Source organism: Microcaecilia unicolor, chromosome 1, assembly GCF_901765095.1.
Source record: "Microcaecilia unicolor chromosome 1, aMicUni1.1, whole genome shotgun sequence".
NCBI classification, from domain to species: domain Eukaryota; kingdom Metazoa; phylum Chordata; class Amphibia; order Gymnophiona; family Siphonopidae; genus Microcaecilia; species Microcaecilia unicolor.
The window spans coordinates 484164497-484187757 of record NC_044031.1 but is presented as its reverse complement, the minus strand read 5'-3'; the positions used below and the strand labels follow the sequence as shown (position 1 = coordinate 484187757).

General features: G+C 44.9%; 1 protein-coding gene across 2 annotated transcripts in view; it reads right to left on the bottom strand.

Annotated features, from left to right (window-relative positions):
- Window positions 1–23261, bottom strand: part of MAPRE2 (microtubule associated protein RP/EB family member 2) — a 273323-nt gene that overhangs the window by 65857 nt on the left and 184205 nt on the right. For both annotated transcript variants that reach the window (XM_030214097.1, XM_030214089.1), the window contains 2 exons: window positions 18520–18665; window positions 2131–2344 (listed from right to left, as the gene is read on the bottom strand). In XM_030214097.1, the coding sequence (XP_030069957.1) occupies window positions 2131–2344; window positions 18520–18665 (360 nt within the window). The remainder of the gene's footprint in view (window positions 1–2130; window positions 2345–18519; window positions 18666–23261) is intronic.

The window sequence follows — 23261 nt, the reverse complement described above, 5'->3', positions numbered from 1 at the left end:
GTAACATAGTAAATGACGGCAGATAAAGACCTGTACGGTCCATCCAGTCTGCCCAACAAGATAAACTCATTTTACATGGTATGTGATCGTTTATATGTATCTAGCAGGAGACAGATGTTAAGAAATTTAAAAAGCTTCTGAAAACCTGGCTATGTACAGTAGTTTGCTTGGAGAATTGGTATTGGCCTAACTAGGGGATTTGCAGTTAGTTTTTATATTATATAATTTGTATTTGAGCATACTGTGTTAAATTTTTATGGCTGTGATTTTATGTAAACCACTTTGGACAGTATTGATTAAAAAGTAGTATATAATTTTTAATAAAGATATAGATAAGGGGATTGAGTTTAATCTGTGAAGCCATGATTTAAAGAACTAAAGCAGGTGGATATAGATTATGTTAACTGAAAGGGAAGCATTAACTGAGCATAACTTCAGGAAATTAGGGCAAGAAAGATGACAGAGTAATTATACTGAGAGAATTCAACTTGATCTCTGGAATTTCAGATGGCTTAATACTAGAGAAAAGAGAAGGGAGAAGAATTACTGGTAGGCAAAGCTGAAGAATTATGGGGACAAATACTATTCTATATAAGAAAGCCAGAACACGTAGCTACTGGAAAGGAGGGGATAGAACAGGATGGCTTTCAAATGTGGAGGCTCTATTGCTAAATAGTAGTGTCCTACCTCCCTTTGTCATAGCAATTACTACTACTACTACTTATTTCTATAGCGCTACTAGACGTACGCAGCGCTGTACACTTGAACATGAAGAGACAGTCCCTGCTCGACAGACCTTACACTTCAAACAAGCAATTCCCAGGATGCATTAAAACCATCAAAGCAGAACATAAAGGACTTATTTTAAAAATTCAGATAAGGCTTCCTCTCTGCAACCAGGAACAGCTTAACCTAGTGATTCCCAAACCTGGTCTTGGAGGCATCCCAGACAGTCGGGCTTTTAGGATATCTACAATGAATATTCATATAGAGAGATTTGCATGCAGTGGAGGCAGTGCATGCAAATCTCTCTCATGAATATTCATTGTGGATATCCTGAAAACCTGACTGGCTGTGGTGTCTCCAGGACCAGGTTTGGGAACCACTGGGTTAACCATATATAGCTTGCCTAGTCTGCCTATTAAAATCATCTGCTCAGCTCTGTGATCCTCTATTCTCCTTTAGAAATCCTATGCTTCTTCCATGTTGTCTTGGATTCATATACTGCCCTTGTTCCTACCATCTCCACTGAGAAGCTGTTTCATGCACCACCAACCTTTCTGTAAAGACATATTTTCTTACATTGCTCCAAGTCTACCTCTATTGACCCACGACTGCTTCTTTGAGAGCTTTTCTTCTGTTGACAGAGGCCTTCCCCCTGTACATTTATACCTTAGAGAGATTTGATTTACTTCATTTGATTTATTTCATGCAACTGTCTCTCACCAGAGGCATCACAGCAGTTTTTTAATATTTTAATGTCTATCATATCTTCACTTACTTGCCTTTCCTCCAGGGTATAGATCTTTAAGTTTGTGCCCCATGCTTTACTATGAAAACCACTGGCATTGTAGTAAGCACCCTCATGACTTACTGATTTATATCTTTCAGAAAGTGCAGCCTCCAGAAATGAAGACAATCCAAAAATGAGTTCTCACCACATACTTAATGAGGCGATTTCACCTCCTTTTTCTTGTCGGTCATTCCTCTCTTTGTACATAACCATTTTGCTGGCTTTTGGGGTGGAAGTATTTACCTGCTTGGTCACTAAGATTAAATACAATCGCCCTCAGATCCTACTCGTTTACTGCTCCAACTTACCCCCTTTATGGTACTGCCCCTTTGGGTTTCTGCAACTCAAATATATGATGCTACATATTTCATTTCAGTATTAAATATTAGCTGCAAGCTCTCAACATTCTTCAAGCTAAATTCCATATCATGAAAATTTCTTCCTAGTATATAATGTTTCTAATAAGTTAATACCAGTACAATGAATACATCACACATCCAGCACAAGGATGAATTAGTGCCTACAATGCTCTCTTCCAGGTTCAACATTTCTCTAGAAAACTGGCTAAAAAAATATGCAACAAAAGATCTCCAACAGGCAGTTAAATCTTTCAGTACCTGCTGTAGGGGAGTTTGCATGATGAGATTTTTTTGGTAAGTTGAAAATCTGTTCGCCAGGATCTGGTGGGGGAATCGCATCTTGTCCTTGTCGAGCCTCCATGGGATCATACTCTTTCCCATCGTAGTTGGCATCAAAGAACTTCTTAAACCACTGGATGAAATCTAAGTTGTCTTGGAAGCGCCCTTTTACCAGCTTTTCTACTGGTATTACCTGAATAGAAGAAAGTAAATTTGAGAGATCATGATCATACTCCACACGACCTGGTTTAGAAGTGAGGCTCACTACTATCATGATATGCACAAAACTAACCCATCAGGAGACTGTGCTTCAAAGAAAACATTTGTCAACACATGCAGGCCATTATGACTACACCATTGAAGGTGGTAGAATTCAATAGACTTTACAACTTTCCCAATATAAACAGATTTAACTATGTAACATTTGTTTCCAAGATTCCACTAATGATCAGGATTTTTCAGTTTGTTTTCTGATGTGTTATACTCAATAGTATAATGATGTAAGACAGCCCAAGAAAGACATACATAAGAATTACTATACTGGGTCAGACCAAAGGTCCATCTAGCTCTGTATCCTGCTTCTAGTAGCGATCAAGTCAAAAACTCTTTACCACTGTAACTAGCAGAATAACATTTTTTACAGTTCATAATCTAACAGATACTGGAATCTCTTGCACTGGCTAATACTGCACTGTTGAACAAAAGCACGTTAAAAGGACCAGATGTAGTTACTTTTAAACACTGACACTAGTGTACTTATAAAGGATATTTAGCCTAGGGGAAAAAAATACAATTTCACAATATTTGATTCCTATAAACAGACCACCAAAAAGCGAATGCTACATACCTGTAGAAGGTATTCTCCGAGGACAGCAGGCTGATTGTTCTCACTGATGGGTGACGTCCACGGCAGCCCCTCCAATCGGAATCTTCACTAGCAAAGTCCTTTGCTAGTCCTCGCGCGCACCGCGCATGCGCGGCCGTCTTCCCGCCCAGTATGTAGCAAGACAGTACAAGGGAAGACACAACTCCAAAGGGGAGGCGGGCGGGTTTGTGATAACAATCAGCCTGCTGTCCTCGGAGAATACCTTCTACAGGTATGTAGCATTCGCTTTCTCCGAGGACAAGCAGGCTGCTTGTTCTCACTGATGGGGTATCCCTAGCCCCCAGGCTCACTCAAAACAACAACCATGGTCAATTGGGCCTCGCAACGGCGAGGACATAACTGAGATTGACCTAAAAAATTTACCAACTAACTGAGAGTGCAGCCTGGAACAGAACAAACAGGGCCCTCGGGGGGTGGAGTTGGATCCTAAAGCCCAAACAGGTTCTGAAGAACTGACTGCCCGAACCGACTGTCGCGTCGGGTATCCTGCTGCAGGCAGTAATGAGATGTGAATGTGTGGACAGATGACCACGTCGCAGCTTTGCAAATTTCTTCAATAGAGGCTGACTTCAAGTGGGCTACCGACGCAGCCATGGCTCTAACATTATGAGCCGTGACATGACCCTCAAGAGCCAGCCCCGCCTGGGCGTAAGTGAAGGAAATGCAATCTGCTAGCCAATTGGATATGGTGCGTTTCCCCACAGCCACTCCCCTCCTATTGGGATCAAAAGAAACAAACAATTGGGCGGACTGTCTGTTGGGCTGTGTCCGCTCCAAATAGAAGGCCAATGCTCTCTTGCAGTCCAATGTGTGCAGCTGACGTTCAGCAGGGCAGGAATGAGGACGGGGAAAGAATGTTGGCAAGACAATTGACTGGTTCAGATGGAACTCCGACACGACCTTTGGCAAGAACTTAGGGTGAGTGCGGAGGACTACTCTGTTATGATGAAATTTGGTGTAAGGGGCCTGGGCTACCAGGGCCTGAAGCTCACTGACTCTACGAGCTGAAGTAACTGCCACCAAGAAAATGACCTTCCAGGTCAAGTACTTCAGATGGCAGGAATTCAGTGGCTCAAAAGGAGGTTTCATCAGCTGGGTGAGAACGACATTGAGATCCCATGACACTGTAGGAGGCTTGACAGGGGGCTTTGACAAAAGCAAACCTCTCATGAAGCGAACAACTAAAGGCTGTCCTGAGATCGGCTTACCTTCCACACGGTAATGGTATGCACTGATTGCACTAAGGTGAACCCTTACAGAGTTGGTCTTGAGACCAGACTCCGACAAGTGCAGAAGGTATTCAAGCAGGGTCTGTGTAGGACAAGAGCGAGGATCTAGGGCCTTGCTGTCACACCAGACGGCAAACCTCCTCCATAAAAAGAAGTAACTCCTCTTAGTGGACTCTTTCCTGGAAGCAAGCAAGATGCGGGAGACACCCTCTGACAGACCCAAAGAGGCAAAGTCTACGCTCTCAACATCCAGGCCGTGAGAGCCAGGGACCGGAGGCTGGGATGCAGAAGAGCCCCTTCGTCCTGCGTGATGAGGGTCGGAAAACACTCCAATCTCCACGGTTCTTCGGAGGATAACTCCAGAAGAAGAGGGAACCAGATCTGACGCGGCCAAAAAGGAGCAATCAGAATCATGGTGCCTCGGTCTTGCTTGAGTTTCAACAAAGTCTTCCCTACCAGAGGAATGGGAGGATAAGCATACAGCAGGCCCTCCCCCCAATGTAGGAGGAAGGCATCCGATGCCAGTCTGCCGGGGGCCTGAAGCCTGGAACAGAACTGAGGAACTTTGTGGTTCGCTCGAGATGCGAAAGAGATCCACCAAGGGGATGCCCCACGCTTGGAAGATCTGGCGCACCACTCGGGAGTTGAGCGACCACTCGTGAGGTTGCATAATCCTGCTCAGTCTGTCGGCCAGACTGTTGTTTACGCCTGCCAGATATGTGGCTTGGAGCCCCATGCCGTGACGGCGAGCCCAGAGCCACATGCTGACGGCTTCCTGACACAGGGGGCGAGATCCGGTGCCCCCCTGCTTGTTGACATAGTACATGGCAACCTGGTTGTCTGTCTGAATTTGGATAATTTGGTGGGACAGCCGATCTCTGAAAGCCTTCAGAGCGTTCCAGATCGCTCGCAACTCCAGGAGATTGATCTGTAGACCGCGTTCCTGGAGGGACCAGCTTCCTTGGGTGTGAAGCCCATCGACATGAGCTCCCCATCCCAGGAGAGACGCATCCGTGGTCAGCACTTTTTGTGGCTGAGGAATTTGGAAAGGACGTCCCAGAGTCAAATTGAACCAAATCGTCCACCAATACAGGGATTCGAGAAAACTCGTGGACAGGTGGATCACGTCTTCTAGATCCCCAGCAGCCTGAAACCACTGAGAAGCTAGGGTCCATTGAGCAGATCTCATGTGAAGGCGGGCCATGGGAGTCACATGAACTGTGGAGGCCATGTGGCCCAGCAATCTCAACATCTGCCGAGCTGTGATCTGCTGGGACGTTCGCACCCGCGAGACGAGGGACAACAAGTTGTTGGCTCTCGTCTCTGGGAGATAGGCGCGAGCCGTCCGAGAATCCAGCAGAGCTCCTATGAATTCGAGTCTCTGTGCTGGGAGAAGATGGGACTTTGGGTAATTTATCACAAACCCCAGTAGCTCCAGGAGGCGAATAGTCATCTGCATGGACTGCAGGGCTCCTGCCTCAGACGTGTTCTTCACCAGCCAATCGTCGAGATATGGGAAGACGTGCACCCCCAGCCTGCGAAGTGCTGCTGCTACTACAGCCAAGCACTTTGTGAACACCCTGGGCGCAGAGGCGAGCCCAAAGGGTAGCACACAGTACTGGAAGTGACGTGTGCCCAGCTGAAATCGCAGATACTGTCTGTGAGCTGGCAGTATCGGGATGTGTGTGTAGGCATCCTTCAAGTCCAGAGAGCATAGCCAATCGTTTTCCTGAATCATGGGAAGTAGGGTGCCCAGGGAAAGCATCCTGAACTTTTCTTTTACGAGATATTTGTTCAGGGCCCTTAGGTCTAGGATGGGACGCATCCCCCCTGTTTTCTTTTCTACAAGGAAGTACCTGGAATAGAATCCCAGCCCTTCTTGCCCGGATGGCACGGGCTCGACCGCATTGGCGCTGAGAAGGGCGGAGAGTTCCTCTGCAAGTACCTGCTTGTGCTGGAAGCTGTAAGACTGAGCTCCCGGTGGACAATTTGGAGGTTTTGAGGCCAAATTGAGGGTGTATCCTTGCCGGACTATTTGCAGAACCCACTGATCGGAGGTTATGAGAGGCCACCTTTGGTGAAAAGCTTTCAACCTCCCCCCGACCGGCAGGTCACCCGGCACGGACACTTGGATGTCGGCTATGCTCTGCTGGAGCCAGTCAAAAGCTCGCCCCTTGCTTTTGCTAGGGAGCCGCGGGGCCTTGCTGAGGCGCACGCTGCTGACGAGAGCGAGCGCGCTGGGGCTTAGCCTGGGCCGCAGGCTGTCGAGAAGGGGGATTGTACCTACGCTTGCCAGAAGAGTAGGGAACAGTCCTCCTTCCCCCCAAAAATCTTCTACCTGTAGAGGTAGAGGCTGAAGGCTGCCGGCGGGAGAACTTGTCGAATGCGGTGTCCCGCTGGTGGAGATGCTCTACCACCTGCTCGACCTTCTCTCCAAAAATATTGTCCGCAATCCGCTGCTGGAGTCTATTCTCCAGGTCGGAGGCACGCAGCCATGAGAGCCTGCGCATCACCACACCTTGAGCAGCGGCCCTGGACGCAACATCAAAGGTGTCATACACCCCTCTGGCCAAGAATTTTCTGCACGCCTTCAGCTGCCTGACCACCTCCTGAAAAGGCTTGGCTTGCTCAGGGGGGAGTGCATCAACCAAGCCCGCCAACTGCCGCACATTGTTCCGCATGTGTATGCTCGTGTAGAGCTGGTAAGACTAGATTTTGGCCACGAGCATAGAGGAATGGTAGGCCTTCCTCCCAAAGGAGTCTAAGGTTCTAGAGTCTTTGCCCGTGGGCGCCGAAGCATGCTCCCTAGAACTCTTAGCCTTCTTTAGGGCCAGATCCACAACTCCAGAGTCGTGAGGCAATTGGGTGCGCATCAGCTCTGGGTCCCCATGGATCCGGTACTGGGACTCGATCTTCTTGGGAATGTGGGGATTACTTAATGGCTTGGTCCAGTTCGCAAGCAATGTCTTTTTCAGGACATGGTGCAAGGGAACAGTGGACGCTTCCTTAGGTGGAGAAGGATAGTCCAGGAGCTCAAACATTTCAGCCCTGGGCTCGTCCTCCACAACCACCGGGAAGGGGATGGCCGTAGACATCTCCTGGACAAAGGAAGCGAAAGACAGACTCTCAGGAGGAGAAAGCTGTCTTTCAGGAGAGGGAGTGGGATCGGAAGGAAGACCCTCAGACTCCTCGTCAGAGAAATATCTGGGGTCTTCTTCCTCTTCCCACGAGGCCTCACCCTCGGTGTCAGACACAAGTTCACGAACCTGTGTCTGCAACCTCGCCCGGCTCGACTCAGTGGAGCCACGTCCACGATGGGGGCGTCGAGAGGTAGACTCCCTCGCCCGCATCGGCGAAGCTCCCTCCGCCGACGTAGTCGGGGAGCCTTCCTGGGAGGTGGCCGCAGTCGGCACCACACGCGGTACCGACGTCGGGGACCTCACCCCGGGCGATGGGCCAGCCGGTGCCACGCTCGACGGTACCGGAGGCGCAAGCACCGCCGGTACCGGAGGGGTAGGGCGCAACAGCTCTCCCAGAATCTCTGGGAGAACGGCCTGGAGGCTCTCGTTCAGAGCGGCTGCAGAGAAAGGCATGGAGGTCGATGCAGGCGTCGACGTCAGAACCTGTTCCGGGCGTGGAGGCTGTTCCGGGCTGTCCAGAGTGGAGCGCATCGACACCTCCTGAACAGAGGGTGAGCGGTCCTCTCGGTGCCGATGCCTGCTGGGTGCCGACTCCCTCGGCGACCCAGAGCTCTCGGTGCCGACGCGGGGAGGAGACCGGTGTCGATGCTTCTTCGACTTCTTCCGAAGCATGTCACCGGAGCTCCCCGGCACCGACGAGGAGGACGTAGAATCCAGCCGTCGCTTCCTCGGGGCCGAGGTCGAAGGAGGTCGATCTCGGGGGGGCTGTACCGCAGGAGCCCTCAGGGTAGGGGGAGACCCACCCGAAGGCTCACCGCCACCAGCAGGGGAATGGACAGCCCTCACCTGCACTCCTGACGATGCACCACCGTCCGACGACATCAGCAGACGAGGTCCCGGTACCACCGACGTCGATGCAGCTATCCGATGTCTCGGCGCCGATGCAGAGGGCCGATGCCTCGATGCACTCGATGCACTGGCGGCCGAGGATGAAGGTCTGGACGCTGACGACGTCGATGCACTCGATGACCTTGGTGTCGATGCCGACGAAGAGCCCGAGAACAAAACGTTCCACTGGGCCAATCTCGCTACCTGAGTCCGCCTTTGTAACAGGGAACACAGACTACAGTTCTGAGGACGGTGCTCGGCCCCCAGACACTGAAGACACTACGAGTGCCTATCAGTGAGCGAGATTACCCGGGCGCACTGGGTGCACTTCTTGAAGCCGCTGGAAGGCTTCGATGTCATGGGCGGAAAAATCACGCCGGCGAAATCAAAATCCGAAATGGCGAATTTGAGCACCAAAATGTTTTAGGGAGAAAATCTCGACCGAGGCCGAAAGAGGCCTACCCCGACGACGAAAGAAAACTTACTGGGGCAAAGACTGAAAAATACGGGAAGGGACAAACGAAGCTCGGGGGGCTTCCGGAGCACTTCCCAACAATTTTTTAAAGATTTTCCGAAGAAAACACACGTCAACGAAAAAAGGACGCGCGAGGTCGACTTTCCGGGGCTCGACACGGCGAAAACACGACCGTACTGAGTGCGGACAAAAGAAGACTGGCCGGCTCGAGCCGGTTTCGGGCGGGAAGACGGCCGCGCATGCGCGGTGCGCGCGAGGACTAGCAAAGGACTTTGCTAGTGAAGATTCCGATTGGAGGGGCTGCCGTGGACGTCACCCATCAGTGAGAACAAGCAGCCTGCTTGTCCTCGGAGAATAGCCTGTTATGACATCTTTTCTAATCAGAGAAATAAGTTTGGCATTGATTATCAAACTCCTGTGCTAGAACAACCCTTTGGAATACTACATAGTAAAATTTTAATCCTGAGATCCTTAAAGTAGAACTAATATATATTCCATTAAACAGATTTTATACTCTGCTACTGAAACAGTATTACTGTTTTAAGTAGGCGTGTGTGTGTGTTCCCACACCCTTAGTCGTATCATTAAGAATCTAAAATCGGACACTTACCATAAGAATGCTATGTACGCATTACAGAAACTCCTGTAGGATGACAATGTCATGGGTGTACAGAGTTTGGAAACTACCAATTTAAAATAGCCCTGTTTGCAGGTGGCTTGCTGGTTGCTGTAGTAGACCCTAAGCAGTCCCTATAGTATATCCTAGGCCATCTTCAGGAATGTGTGACATTTTTAGGGTTTAATGAGAATTATGGGAATCGATGTAGGCCTGGAAAGAGGGGGGTGGAAAAGCAATGAGGAGACAATTTCCCGTTGCAGTTGGCAAGGGGATTCATTAATAACCTAGGACTTGTGGTCCCGGTATATAAATGTGTCCCTGTTGCTAAGGGAATTGGGCAGTCTGATGAGGACTTTGTCACTCAAGATATTGGCAAGGTTTGCCAAGTGCAATTAGTGAAGATATTACCTAAATGGTTAAACGTGCTCCAGAAATTATGCATAGTGTTGGCTGTGATAGATATTCTAAAATGGAATGGAATGCTTTCAAAATTACTGGGGGTGGGAGGGGGAAGAACAGATGAAGTTCAGCAAACTGCAACTGCTTAAAAGAGGAAGGAGGTCCAGATTTACTAGGTATTAAGTCATATAATCTAGCCCATTTGCAACAGCAAGCCAGAGACTGGGCAGCAGGTACATCAAATTTCTGTGATGCAGAAATGGCGGGACACCTCGTTAGACCTTATAGTCTACCATATGTGATGCATGCTAGGGTAGAAATGTTTTCCCTGGAGTTGAAAGTAATTTATTTAAATTGGTATGATGGGCCAGGATGATCATGCACAACACACTTTGTGGCAATTCTATAAGAGGGCACCTCCTTGTAGGCACCCTGATGCCGCATGGGGAGCACCAATTCTATAAGGGCATGTAGGCATACATCTACAAAATGGGAGAGAAAAGGAATACAGTTTGTGAAATACTAACAAAGACATTTAACAGCCTAAGGGAGAAGTACAAGTTGTGGGAGAGTGATAAGTTGCAGGCACAGCATTATTTGGCGTCCTTACTGGCAGACAAGAACGAATATCTGGCCCCCATGGAATTTGATAAGCTGTGGCTGTCAGGATGGCTGCATGTCTGGATTGATGAAACCAGCTCCTGACTCCTGATAACTCCCCCTCCCTCAGGAAGCTCTGAGTATGGCAAATGGACCTCTGATAACTCTCCTCTTCCTCAGGAATCACTAAGGATGGCAAATGGCCCAAATGGTGTCCAGCTGCCTGCTAGCCCTGTGTTTTCTTAATTACCCCTGATTAACATACCTATGTCCTCTCTGGGCATCTGGAAGCAGTGCTCTCCTTGAGAACAAAGAAAGCCAGACAGATTGAAGTCCCTAGTTCTGGAGCCTTAGAGTAAAATCTGTGAAAATGGTCACCTTCCTTGCCTCAGGAAGGTACACTGGAGTTTGTAAAGGAAAGAGCTGACAAACAAAGGCTGGGAAGAAAGGAAGTTGTTTGATTTTCTCTCTGTTCCTGTTAGATACATATAGAGCAGAGCACATGGCTCTGGGCTGGCAGTTCTTTCTTTCTTTCTCTACACACACCCCTCTTCAGCCACCAGAGCCCCTGGCACTGCCCCCCCCCCCTTCTCCTTCAGCCCTACTCAGAGCACATGGCTCTGCTTTCGTAGGCTCTCTCTTTCTTTCTCCACGCACACACACATTTCCAGCCCTACTTCAAGGCTTCACTCTTTCTATGCATCCTCCACCCCCTTCTTAACTTTCTCTCATTTAGTCCCATCTAAACCCACACACACAGATACAGCATTGTACTATTTCCCTGTACTAAGTGCTGTGAGCCTATATATGTGTATTCTTTGGGAACCCACTGCCTCTGTGAACCGGACCCGGGACCATACCTAGACAACGATTGCTGACAGTGGCCAGTGGCAGAAATCAAAGCAATTAATAGCACAAAACTACTGAGGATTTATGAAACACTATAGAAGTTCCCCGTTTAAAAGCACAGTAGGCAAAGTGTCATGAGATCTGGACACAACTCAGAGGGGTCCTTCCAAACAGGGGTGATCCAGGGAAAAGTACAGTATGCACATTTTAAAAGCCTCCGTAGCCTATACATGCGTCCAAAATGGGTCTGGACAGGGGTGTTGAAAACTGGAATGTGTAACATTTTCAAGAGAATCCTTATGCATTGTATCCGAGATTGCTTAAAAAAAAATCAAGCAATTTGGGGAGGCATTGTGGGAACATCTTGGCACCATTATGGAGGTTAGAACAGAAATTAAGTCAGATGCATGTTTGCAAGACATGAAGGAAAAAAATCACATTAGGCTCTGGTGCAGCTATGCTGTTTGTTAGGAAAGCATGTCTAGTACCTAAAAGGTTTATCTAGATACAGTGCATTTTAGAGACACTACATGCAGGAATTGGATATGGAAAGATTGTCCGTCTTGAATGCAGGCAACAAGCAACACACATATTTTTATTTATTGGGATTAACTGCCTTAATGAGAGATTCACCTAAGGCAGTGTACAGAAGGTATAATCCTATATAATAATTCTCACCTCCAACGTTCTGTGCTTGGGACCGTGGCTCCCTGGAGGTGGTCTGCTAGGCAGACACGTACTGACGTCACTGACGTCATGACAGCTGATTCCAAGGCAAGGGGAGGAGTAGGGAAACGCGCAGTGTGTTTCCCTACTCCTCCCCCTGCCTCGGAATCATCTGTCACCCCCCACGCTACGGCACCCTCGACCCCCCCTTCCGCAAACCTGTTGACCCCCCCCCCCGGCCCGCCGAAAACCGCCCCCTGCCGCCGTTGTGGACTACCTGTGCTGATGGGGGACCCAAACCCCCGACAGCCGAAGTGCTGTTGTGCCCTTCGCGTTGCTTCCTCAATCATCTTCTCTGGAAGTTCCTCTGCGTGCATCTGTGCACGCAGAGGAACTTCCAGAGAAGATGATTGAGGAAGCAACACGAAGGGCACAACAGCACTTCGGCTGTCGGGGGTTTGGGTCCCCCATCAGCACAGGTAGTCCACAACGGCGGCGGGGGGCGGTTTTAGCCTGCACGGGGGGGGGGGGGGGGGGGGAGAAATTGCCTGCCTAGGGCCCGTTTCCTTGCCTTCAGAAACGGGCCTTTTTTACTAGTTTAACATAACTTCCAATTTTGTTAACAGTAAAATAGTAAAATGACCAAATATAAATACAATAAATGAGAAACTTGAAAACAGCAAATAGGACAACCATGAAACAGTATCAAAAATATACATATTTAACAGCACTGAAATTCAGATAACAGAGATATAATATGATGTCAGCATAATACTAATGAAAACACCTAATAAGCACACATTAGAACATTCAAACAGATATGATGCTATCCCTTTCCCCTCCTTTCTTTCTTTTTTCTTCTCTTTCTTTTGGCATGTTAATCCCTGTTTCCTTAACAGTGTTGGTTACATATTTGCGAAGAAATTCCTTTACCTTGGAGGATTTATATCACATTCTGTTCAAATTGTTTCAAGCTTTTCATTTTATATTTTTAAGGCTTTGGTATGTGACATGGTTATATTTGTAATTTTTGTCTTTTGTACGTCTTAATATTTTGTCATTATAGGTGCCCTGTGTTTGTTCTCTTTTACTATTCAATGCACAGAGTTTATGCATGAACCAAATAACCCTGACATCACAGAACTAGTTCCTGCCACTTTCTTTATATGTGGCTCATATGAGCATCACCAGCATTTTTAAGATTCTAAGGAAGATGTTTGCTGCGATAAGCATAGTAAAAAGATTTTCATTTGGGTTTCTTTTTTATTCACTATTTATTCATATTTAGTTTGTTCTGTTTCTCCTTTCAGAACTGCAGATGCAGTTTACATGTGTGCCATCTATTGACTTTCGGTGAGATGAGCCTCGTTTTATTTATGGGTTGTATAAGTTCTTTTTTTTTCGTTCCAACTTTTAGGGCCACCTTTCATATTTTTATTATGTTGAGAAGTGCTGTCATCTTGGCACTTACACTGCCATAGCACCATGTCTCATTCTTCCCTACTGGTGTGTCAGTTCTCACTTGACTACATCGCATTGCCTTTATATAGCTGTTGCAATGATTTAAAATCATCTGGCACTAGTTATTTCATTCCTTGTGTTTTATTTATTTTTTAAATATAATTTAGCATTACCTCTTGAGCACAGATTGTTGGATGTATCATATGTACTTATTCCTAAAACATCTGCATGTTTGTCAACCACATTGTTTTTTTCTTTACATTTTTATATTATTCTTTTCACAGTTAGCTTGTTAGTCCATATTAAGCACACATTGCTTTTTTACTACTTTTTTCTTCCAGTGATATCTATCTTTATATATATATAGGGTCACAAGCACTGTTCTGTCTCATTATATATATATTTTTTTTTCAGCGTCACCAGAATCAAGGGAGTGTCCGACGTATTTTATGTCAGCACATTTTACTGGTTTAGTTGGTTGAGCTGTTTTTTTTCAATATATAAACTAGAAGATTCACAATTGCGGTGTTCAGTACATTTGGTTTCATAAAATCTGATATACTTTGACAGTAGAGGATCGTTGTGCAGCCCCTGAAGCAGCCCTGCTTCGGTCTTCACCGAGGAAGATTTGGATGGGATACCGGTGTCGGAAATGATATTTCAAGCGGATGAGTCGGAGAAACTTACTGACTTCATGGTAAACCTGGAGGACGTAATGGGGCAGTTCGGCAAACTGAAGAGTAGCAAATCTCCTGGACCGGATGGTATTCATCCTAGAGTACTGACAGAACTGAAAAATGAGCTTGCGGAGCTACTGCTAGTGATATGCAATTTATCCTTAAAATCGAGCGTGGTACTGGAAGATTGGAGGGTGGCCAATGTAACGCCCATTTTTAAAAAAGGTTCCAGGGGAGATCCGGGAAATTATAGACCGGTGAGTCTGATGTCGGCGCCGGGGAAAATGGTAGAGGCTATTATTAAAAACAAAATTACAGAGTACATCCGAGGACATGGATTACTGAGACCGAGTCAGCATGGCTTTTGTGTGGGGAAATCTTGCCTGACCAATTTACTTCAATTCTTTGAAGGAGTAAACAAACGTGGACAAAGGGGAGTTGGTTGATATTGTGTATCTGGATTTTCAAAAGGCGTTTGACAAGGTACCTCATGAAAGGCTACAGAGGAAATTGGAGGGTTGTGGGATAGGAGGAAAAGTCCTATTGTGGATTAAAAACTGGTTGAAGGATAGGAAACAGAGAGTGGGGTTAAATGGGAGGTATTCACAATGGAGAAGGGTAGTTAGTGGGGTTCCTCAGGGGTCTGTGCTAGGACCGCTGCTTTTTTTTATTTATGAGTTTATAACTTCAAACACAAGACTCAGGGGTGGTGTGCAGACATGAGACCAAGATACCACAATGCTTTGCAAATGCCCAAGGGTCGTGTGGAAACCAGGACAAAGATCCACATGGCATATCCTCCTGCAGCTTGCAAGGTATAAAAGGACAAGCTGTTTCCCAAGAGTCAGATTCTCAACTGCAAGCAACTCAGATCCACTCACTGCAGAAGCTCTCTCTCTTCAAGACTCTCCCTCCAGGAGATTCTCTCTTCAGCACCAATCCAGATGCCTTGCTCCTGATCTGCAGTTCACCTGCCTCATGGCTCTTCAATGGACCACAAAATGCTTTGCAACAGACTGCTTTGTAAGTTATAACTTTTGATCTAGACCTGCTACTTTACCTTACTTAAGCACAGATTATCTGTAAAGATCTCTTAAAACCTACCTCTCGTGTGCAATTGTATATTAAATCAACCCTTTTGAAGCTAAAATTACGGTCTCTTTGTGTTCTGAGTATATGGTATCTTTTATATATACTTAATTTATTTAATTTATTGCAATTATCACCTTTGGTGATTGGTGGAGAAATTTATATCCTAAAACTTATAAATACAGCACCTGCTCTTAAATTATAAACAGTAGCGAGTGCTCTCTAGAGCTCTTTTCCCCAAATAAATCATTTCTTGTAACAACTGCACCTGCCGTGCCCGCTGCCTACATGAAGAAACAACCTGAAACTAACAGACCGAGGTCATATAACTTACCTTAAAGTCTGTGATCACTGACAGCTGGGTTTTTTTGGAGGCTTTTGTCCTTAGGGGGTGCATGTTATTCCATCCGACTTCTCTTTATTTTATTATCCTACATATTTGTATCAGGAACTTTTAAACCTGTATTTTTTTCTGTTTACACTTGTTTTGCTCTTTCTTTGTAAATAAACCCTTTTTTATTTGTTACATGTAGTTTGTGTGGCTGATTAGTATAAAAGAAAATTCTGGGAACATCTTTTACATGTGTTTGCTTCCCTACATTTAGTGCCATTATTTTCATGTCTAAAGATACACTCCCTACTGGGGAGTGTGCCAGCTGTACCCTCACACAACCTGTTTAGCCTTTCTTGATAAGGGAGCCAATCCATCTGTGTATTCATTATTGTAGCCCTTCCTTGTACTTTTTCCAAACCTAGTGGACATTTTCCAATGAGTATCATTCACATTTATATCCCCAGCTGCTTTACATGGATTTTACCTTAGTCTGGAGTATAACAAAAGCAAGAAGGGAGAAACAGATGCTGTTGCTGCTGTGAGGAAGCTTCATTCAACTGAGTCCTTGTCTACCCTTGGTGAAAAGTTTGTTGTGGTTCCTTGATGCTACCTTCTTGACTTGAATCTTTCTTGCCTCCACTGTGATGACATCTGTCATCCTAGGTAGATATAAAATCTGCAAGAGCCAGCCTAATGAGAAGCTGCCATTGCTTAGGGAAGCCCCACCTGTTTACATCCTGCTATCCCTTTGTGCTAATTTGATGTGGCTCCTTGATGTATATTCTGGCCTTGATGTCTCTACCTCACCATTATATCACTGCTGCTCAACATTAGAACAGGTCTGAATAATAGTTATCTATGGATCTGTCTCTCCAGAAGGGGCAAAGAAAGGGAGGTTGACCGCTGGCACATTTAAGACAGGAGCCTTGTTAATCTTGGGGGTTGAAGGTGTGGTCTAAACCAGTTTTTCCCAAGTCTGGTCCTGGAGTAGCCCTTGCCAGTCAAGTTTTCAGGATATCCACAATGAATATGCATTAAAGAGATTTGCATATAATGGAGGCAGTGTATGCAAATCAAGTTCATGCATATTTATTGTGGAAAGCCTGAAAACCTGACTGGCAAAGGGGTACTCCAGGACTATACTTGGGAAATACTGGTCTAGACTATAATTCTTTTATTTTTTTTATAATTTTGCAAAATTTTATACAAGCAACAAACACTTGTTAAGAAACATAGTAAAAAAAGAAAACCAATAGAGGAAAAATCTTGAAAAGATTAAAATAGTAAACAAACTTTCTTAGACCACCATAATGGGGGGGGGGGGGGGGGGGGGGGGGGAGAAGTCCAGAAAGCATGTGGAGATTACAGGAAAAAAAGGAAAAATGAAAGGAAATAGTAATAGCACAATATTATCTCCCCCCACCAATATCACTAACTATCCAGCCCAGATGCTTATTAAATTATATCATCTGGAGATCTTCTTAAGGTCCAAAAAGGTCCTACCCCAAATAGTGTACCAAGCACTTGCACGGGTAAGCCAGCACGAAAGTAGCTCCCAAACTTTTAGTCTCTGCCTGAATAGTCAAAAATTCCTTCCATCTAGTTTGTGGACAAAAACTATGGATATATCCTGATGTGATGCAGATAACGCAGTCATTTGTGAATTAAAAATCATTTTCAAAACAGCATTCAGATCTTGTTCTAATAGAAAAGCTACTAGTAAGCTAGTTTTATCCTGACTATCTGATAGTGAATCTTCTAGAACTCCAGAAAGATCTTTAAGTTCATTATACTTAGCTACTTGTGTTTGAATCCCCATGTCCGAGCCTGCTATGCCTTTTAAAGTAACTGGCAAATAATACACTTTGTTCATTGTAGGTACAACATTAAAGGGATGCTTCAAATTTTCAATAAGACATTTTTTTAAAGGATTCTGAAGGACTCAGACCAATAATTTTGTGGAAATTCAATACTCTTAAGTTCAGCCTTCTCTATTGTAGTTCTCCAAATTTATGCTGAATCACAGTTCTCTCAGCAGCCATATAACAGTCACATTCTTTTTAAGTTCTTCAATTTCTACCTTTACTTGCTGCACCTCACCCATGCAGTCTGGTCTCACCTAATCCAAACCAAGAGACAGCAAATCCACCTTACCAACAAGGGTTGAACTTTCACCCACTGACTCAGAAACTGATTCATTGAGCTTTTTTAGGACCTGCCAAATACTCTCTAGGGTTACTGCTGTAGGAGCTTCTACCACGGTAGTAGCTCCAAGTTGCTCCAACTCAGCAGCTAGTTCCCTTCTCCCCTCAATTGAGAGAGGTTTGAATGGCATCTTCTGCTCCCAAACCATTCACCGGAAGAGACCGCGAGGCTGCTGGACATTGCAGAGTACTGGAATCCGGAGGGGACAGAGATGCTTCATGCCCCAGAAGAGTGAATGCTCCCTCATCCATGCTTGCAGCTAGGCCCTCTTCTCGTGGAGCATTTGGGGGCTGCCTGGTGACGAACCGCTGTAATGTCTACTGCAGTGGAGAAATAGTCAAGGCCAGTGAGGGGATAAGCCTTGAGAACTCCCTTCTGCTTGGTATGAGGCATTTTGGATAAAAAGGCAACAAAAATCTGCAGAGCATAAGGAAAGGTAAGAACACCAAAGCTATTGTGCCGCCATCTTGACTCCCTAGACTACAGTTCTAAATTGTTACATACTAATTGTATTTGCAGATATAGTTATTAAAGATAAACTTTAGAAATTGTCTTATTTCTGTATTTTATTGTAGTACCAGGTCATGAGTTTGCAGTTCTATGGCGTTTTATTATGAACTGCTTCAGGTCAAGTTTCTATTTGAGGAAAGCAGTATACAAGTACAACAGAAAACAAATAAAATCCTTAATACAGTTCCTTCATTAACTCAAAGAGTGATGCTAACTAACAGATGCTCTCTGAAGAGAAACATCAGTTACATACACAGATCTCACATTTGCAGACTAGACTTTTCCCAGAGCTATCAAGGAAATGTTAGAATTACATATCTCCGGCTGCTTTAATATCTTACCTTATCAACATTCATCCTTTTGAATGATGCTTGTAGCAGTTTAAAATTGTGAATATACTCGTGCTCTAGCTTTGCTTGAAATTTCACTTTTTTTAGACTAATGCACCCTGGGAACAACATATCCATGAACTGGCAGTAAGCAGCACCTGGAAAGAGAATACATTGATGTTAGTTTGGCAATGCCCTGCTAATAAAGTGGCATGCTCAACAATGCAGCACAGAAATTTTGTGGCGGCATACCTTAAGAATCCAGATTTCTACAGTAGAGAGAAATTGGGATGGAGGGAGGGGAACACATGTTTTTCAAAAGAACATGATTCAAAACAAAACTGCACGTGCTACATATAGGATTATTTATTCACTATATGGCTTACTTTTTTTTTTTAATTGAAATCTTTTTTATTAAACAAAGCATAGAAAAGACATATTACCTAGATAAACAAAGTTAAAAGTTACATCACAGTCCGCATGTTAACAACTCTGAAAACCCCCAATGTTAACCCTTCCCCCACCCATTGGTGCCAAGCTTGCCGGAAAATGTCATACAAACAGATAAACAGCAAAGCCTAAGTATATCTGAAGAGAAACATCCCTCCCTCTCCCCAAGAAACCAGGGCTAGTAATGCTAGAAAACAATCCCATAAACATCCGTAGAGTGGGGCAAATCCAGCAAAAGAAGAAAAGAAAAGAAAAAAAAAAGATTGAAGAGTGGGCAACCCATGCACAGCTGGAAATTGCTAAGTGTGATAAATATCCCAAATATTGTGAAAATTGACCAGAGTGCCATTTTTAAGTGCAGTGAGTTTGGTCATCTGATAAATGTGATCCATCTTACATGGTGGATAGGCCAGCTTTTTTCCAGTGGGTTCGCCAATAAGATCTTGCAGGCTGTACAGAGTGAGGAAGCAAGTTTATGGTATTGCAGCCGAATGCCAACAGGTTTAACATGCAACAAGCCATGCTCCGCTTTAATGGGGTACACAACCAGCAATATTTCTTGCAGAATTTGGAAATCATCAGTCCAAAACAATTGGACCACAGGGCATGACGACTACTAGATACTAGGCCTCAGCTGGCCTCAAACTGGTACCTGTTGGGTTGGAGAGCACCTCTCCCCCAGAAAGAGGAATTCTATTTCCTTTTCTTCATACACTTCCCAATCATGAAAGAGCAAGAGGTGGAACTAGCTTTGAAATGCCCCCAGAAATCAAAATGAATATAATCCTCCATTCCACTTATGAATGGATAAAACAATCTTGAGAGAGTCACAAGGGCCCTGCCTCACTCAGCCTTTAACTCATTTCTTGAGGTCCAATTCCTATAGGGGAGCATACTCTGATGTACCTTGAAGGTCAAGACAGCTGGCCAAACATGTACCAGCACTAAAGTGGCAACAGATCTAGAATTAAACCCCACCTACTTGGATACCAAGCATATCATCTCAGGATAATTAGAAGCTGCTGAGTCTATATAAGCAGAGCCCAGGCCCCACGTAGCAAATGAAGCAATTTGAGAAAAATGCCTGCCTCTGGCAAACTGGACCTCTTGGCCTAATCTACTACAGTAACAAGGAGTTTCATTTACCTATGGTTTGAGACCAGTCTGCATAAGTGGATTATTATTGGGATACATCTGTCAGATATAATTTTACTATTTGGAGACTGAATAAGGCTACAGGATTATTGTTTATGTCCCTGATGCAGGTGCAAGCCAAAATCTGGCCTGTCACGAAACGCTTAGCGCCCACCTGGGGTTAAACCCTGTTGCCTGTAATATAATTTGGTTTCTTTTACCAAGGAGGTGTGCATTTCTGTGAAGGCACAGTTTACAGAGAAAGCACCAATTCTGGTCTGTTTTATTGCTTGGAAGCCCAGGTGTTAACACATCTTGTACTGACATTCCAAGGGATCACACTAGGAGGGGTGAGGAATGTCACTGCTGCTTGCATTCTCTCCTAGAGGCCTTTGGCTGACAGAGTAGAACTGAGTTCAAGTTAGCATGATTTTTATTTAAGATTATGTACGGTCTGACACCCAAATATTTATATGATCATTTTCAGTTTCCCACGCTGCATAGAGTAAGACAAAATGGAGGCACTTTTTTTTTTTTGCTTTTCTGTCACTTAAGGGAAAAAGAAGAGTGCATTTATTAGAATTGTCTTTGGCATTTCAGGCAGCAATGAACTGGAAGGTTCTAAAGGGTTTACTTAATTCTGTTTCATCTTATTTTGACTTTAGAAAAAAAGTTAAAACGTTATTATTTCAAAAGCATGTTTTGGTTTCCAACACCTAATTGATGTAATGTTTCTTTATAATTATTCCCAGAGGGCTGTCTCTGGCTCTTTAAGATCTTGTTACCTGCGTTGAACTGTAAAGGTATTAGCAGGATACAAGACCAGTTTTACCATTACCATTAACAAACTCCACAAGCTGCTGTAATACTACTTTCTTCACTAGTTTTAACACAACAGGCACTACCGAAATAGGCCTGTAATTTCCCAAAACTGTACCATTTAAAGAATCATTTTTCAAGAGAGGTTTTACTGTTGAAATTTTACATTTCTCATGGACCCTTCCCAAACTCACTGTCAGCACTGAGGATACTGCTGTAGCCAAACCTCTTATAACTGTGAAACATGGGTCCACTAGAGATTTAGTTACAGTCGAAGTACAAACAATATTACAAACCTCTTCTGTTACTAACCCAAAAACAGACCAGACTGCCTCAGTCTCTTCTCCATCATTTATAACTGGCACACCATTCTGTACAAACAACATATCTAAATTTTTCATTTTCTGGATCAAATATCGTGCAAACTCCTCAGCATCTGGACTTTCCATACTATCCTTACCCACATGTCCCTGCACTAAGTACCGTATTAAACAGTTCTTTAGGCTTATTCAAAGCTGAATTAACTTTAAACTTATAATACCTATTAATCTCTTCCTCACAAAACCACACATATTCTTTCCATCTCAACTTATAACTACCAAAATCATCCAAGACCTTATACTTTCTCTATTTTCTTGCACCGATGTGGTTCTCTCCTTAGCTGTACCAACGGCGAGGTTTTCCATGGACAAACCTTATAGCCTTCCCTAAAAATAACATCTTTCAAAGGAGCAACTACATCCAACGGCTGCTGCAAAGAAGAATACCATATATCAAACGCCTCATCTAGCGAGGACTGTTCAACCACTTTCAAAGCGCTGACATTCACTTTTTTTTTTTAAATCAGCAAGTTCAAAATTAGCTCTAACCTAACCCTTTCTAGAAGGCTTCCCTAACCCAGCCGTACTGCCAGTAACATGCAATGAAAATTTAATTGCCACATGATTAGACCACCTCACAAAACTAACCACTAGAGATTGACACAAGTTCCCAACTTAATAAAGGTGACCAACAAAAAAAAAAAAAAAAGAAATCAAACCTAAAATATTGCCTGCTGAATTTGTAGAAGAATCAATCTGACTAAAAGCTAAAGCTTCTATAGTCTGAAACAAAAGCTCCTTACCTACCAAAACTGTGTTCTCAATCTATATTTGTGCATTTTGGGAGATTTTAAGTGTGCCATTTATCCAACTGTAGTGATGGACTAGATAAAAATTCAATAAAAGGGAAAATTTGCTTTCTTCATTCCTGGGGGGCTATAAACTAAACAAATTAAATTCCCTACCAGTCAATAATAAAATGTCCCCAAAGTTTGTAGCTTCTGCACGAAGTAATCTCAAATTTAAATCTTTCTTAAAAATAATCAACACACCGCCTCCTCTCCTATACTTCCTACATGCCCATTCCCATCTATACCCTGATGGACAGCACTGGCTTATCACCACTTTATCTGAATTTAACAATACATCAAAACCCGTATCTTCTATAAAGTCATAGAGCACTGCAGCAAAAAAGAGGGGAAAAAAAACACTCTGCTCTTTGGCGCCGGTCTGGGCCTCTTCACACCGCACCCGTGAGTGATGTCATTCAAGGGGCGGAGCTAACTCTGTCCCGGACCCAACCAGCAGCTGACAACCAAAAGAGGCTCCCAAGAGATGACCCGGTGTCGTGTCTCCTACCTCAACGCAAGAGGCGTCCTCGGGCTGCGCGGGATCCCGTCGACATGCACACTTGACTGGCACTGCCTGAGCCATGTGTGTGTTGTCCTCTCTGGGTTTGTTCAGAGAGCGGTGGTTGCAGGCTCCTTAATTGCTTTGCTTCCATGCACCTGTTTCTGCTCTCTCTCTGCTTGGCTTGGCTTCCCTTGCTTCTCTCCTATTGGTCTTCCGGTTCCTCCTTCCCCTGTTCTTGTCCTATGGCTGTGCCCCTTCTCCCTGCTGATGTCAGATGCCAGCACTTTATCAGCTGAGCTCTCCCTGGGCTCCATGCTTCGGCTTCTACTTTGGTAGGTGTTTCTAACTCTGTAGTCTATCTACTGGTCCCTCGTTGCTGACTTTGCCTGTACCTGGTTCACCCTTCTGCCTGCCTACTGACTTTCGCCTGCACCTGGATTACTCTCTTGCCTGCCTACTGACTTTCGCCTGTACCTGGATTACTCTCTTGCCTGCCTACTGACTTTCGCCGTACCTGGATTACTCTCTTGTCTGCCGCCTGCCTACTGACTGCCGCTTGTACCTGGATTACTCTCTTGACCTGCTGCCTGCCTGGCCGATACATTCATCACCCCGCTTCCAGCTCCGTCCCACAAGTCCTGCAGGCCGCCCGCACCTAGGGGCTCAACCTCTGGGGAA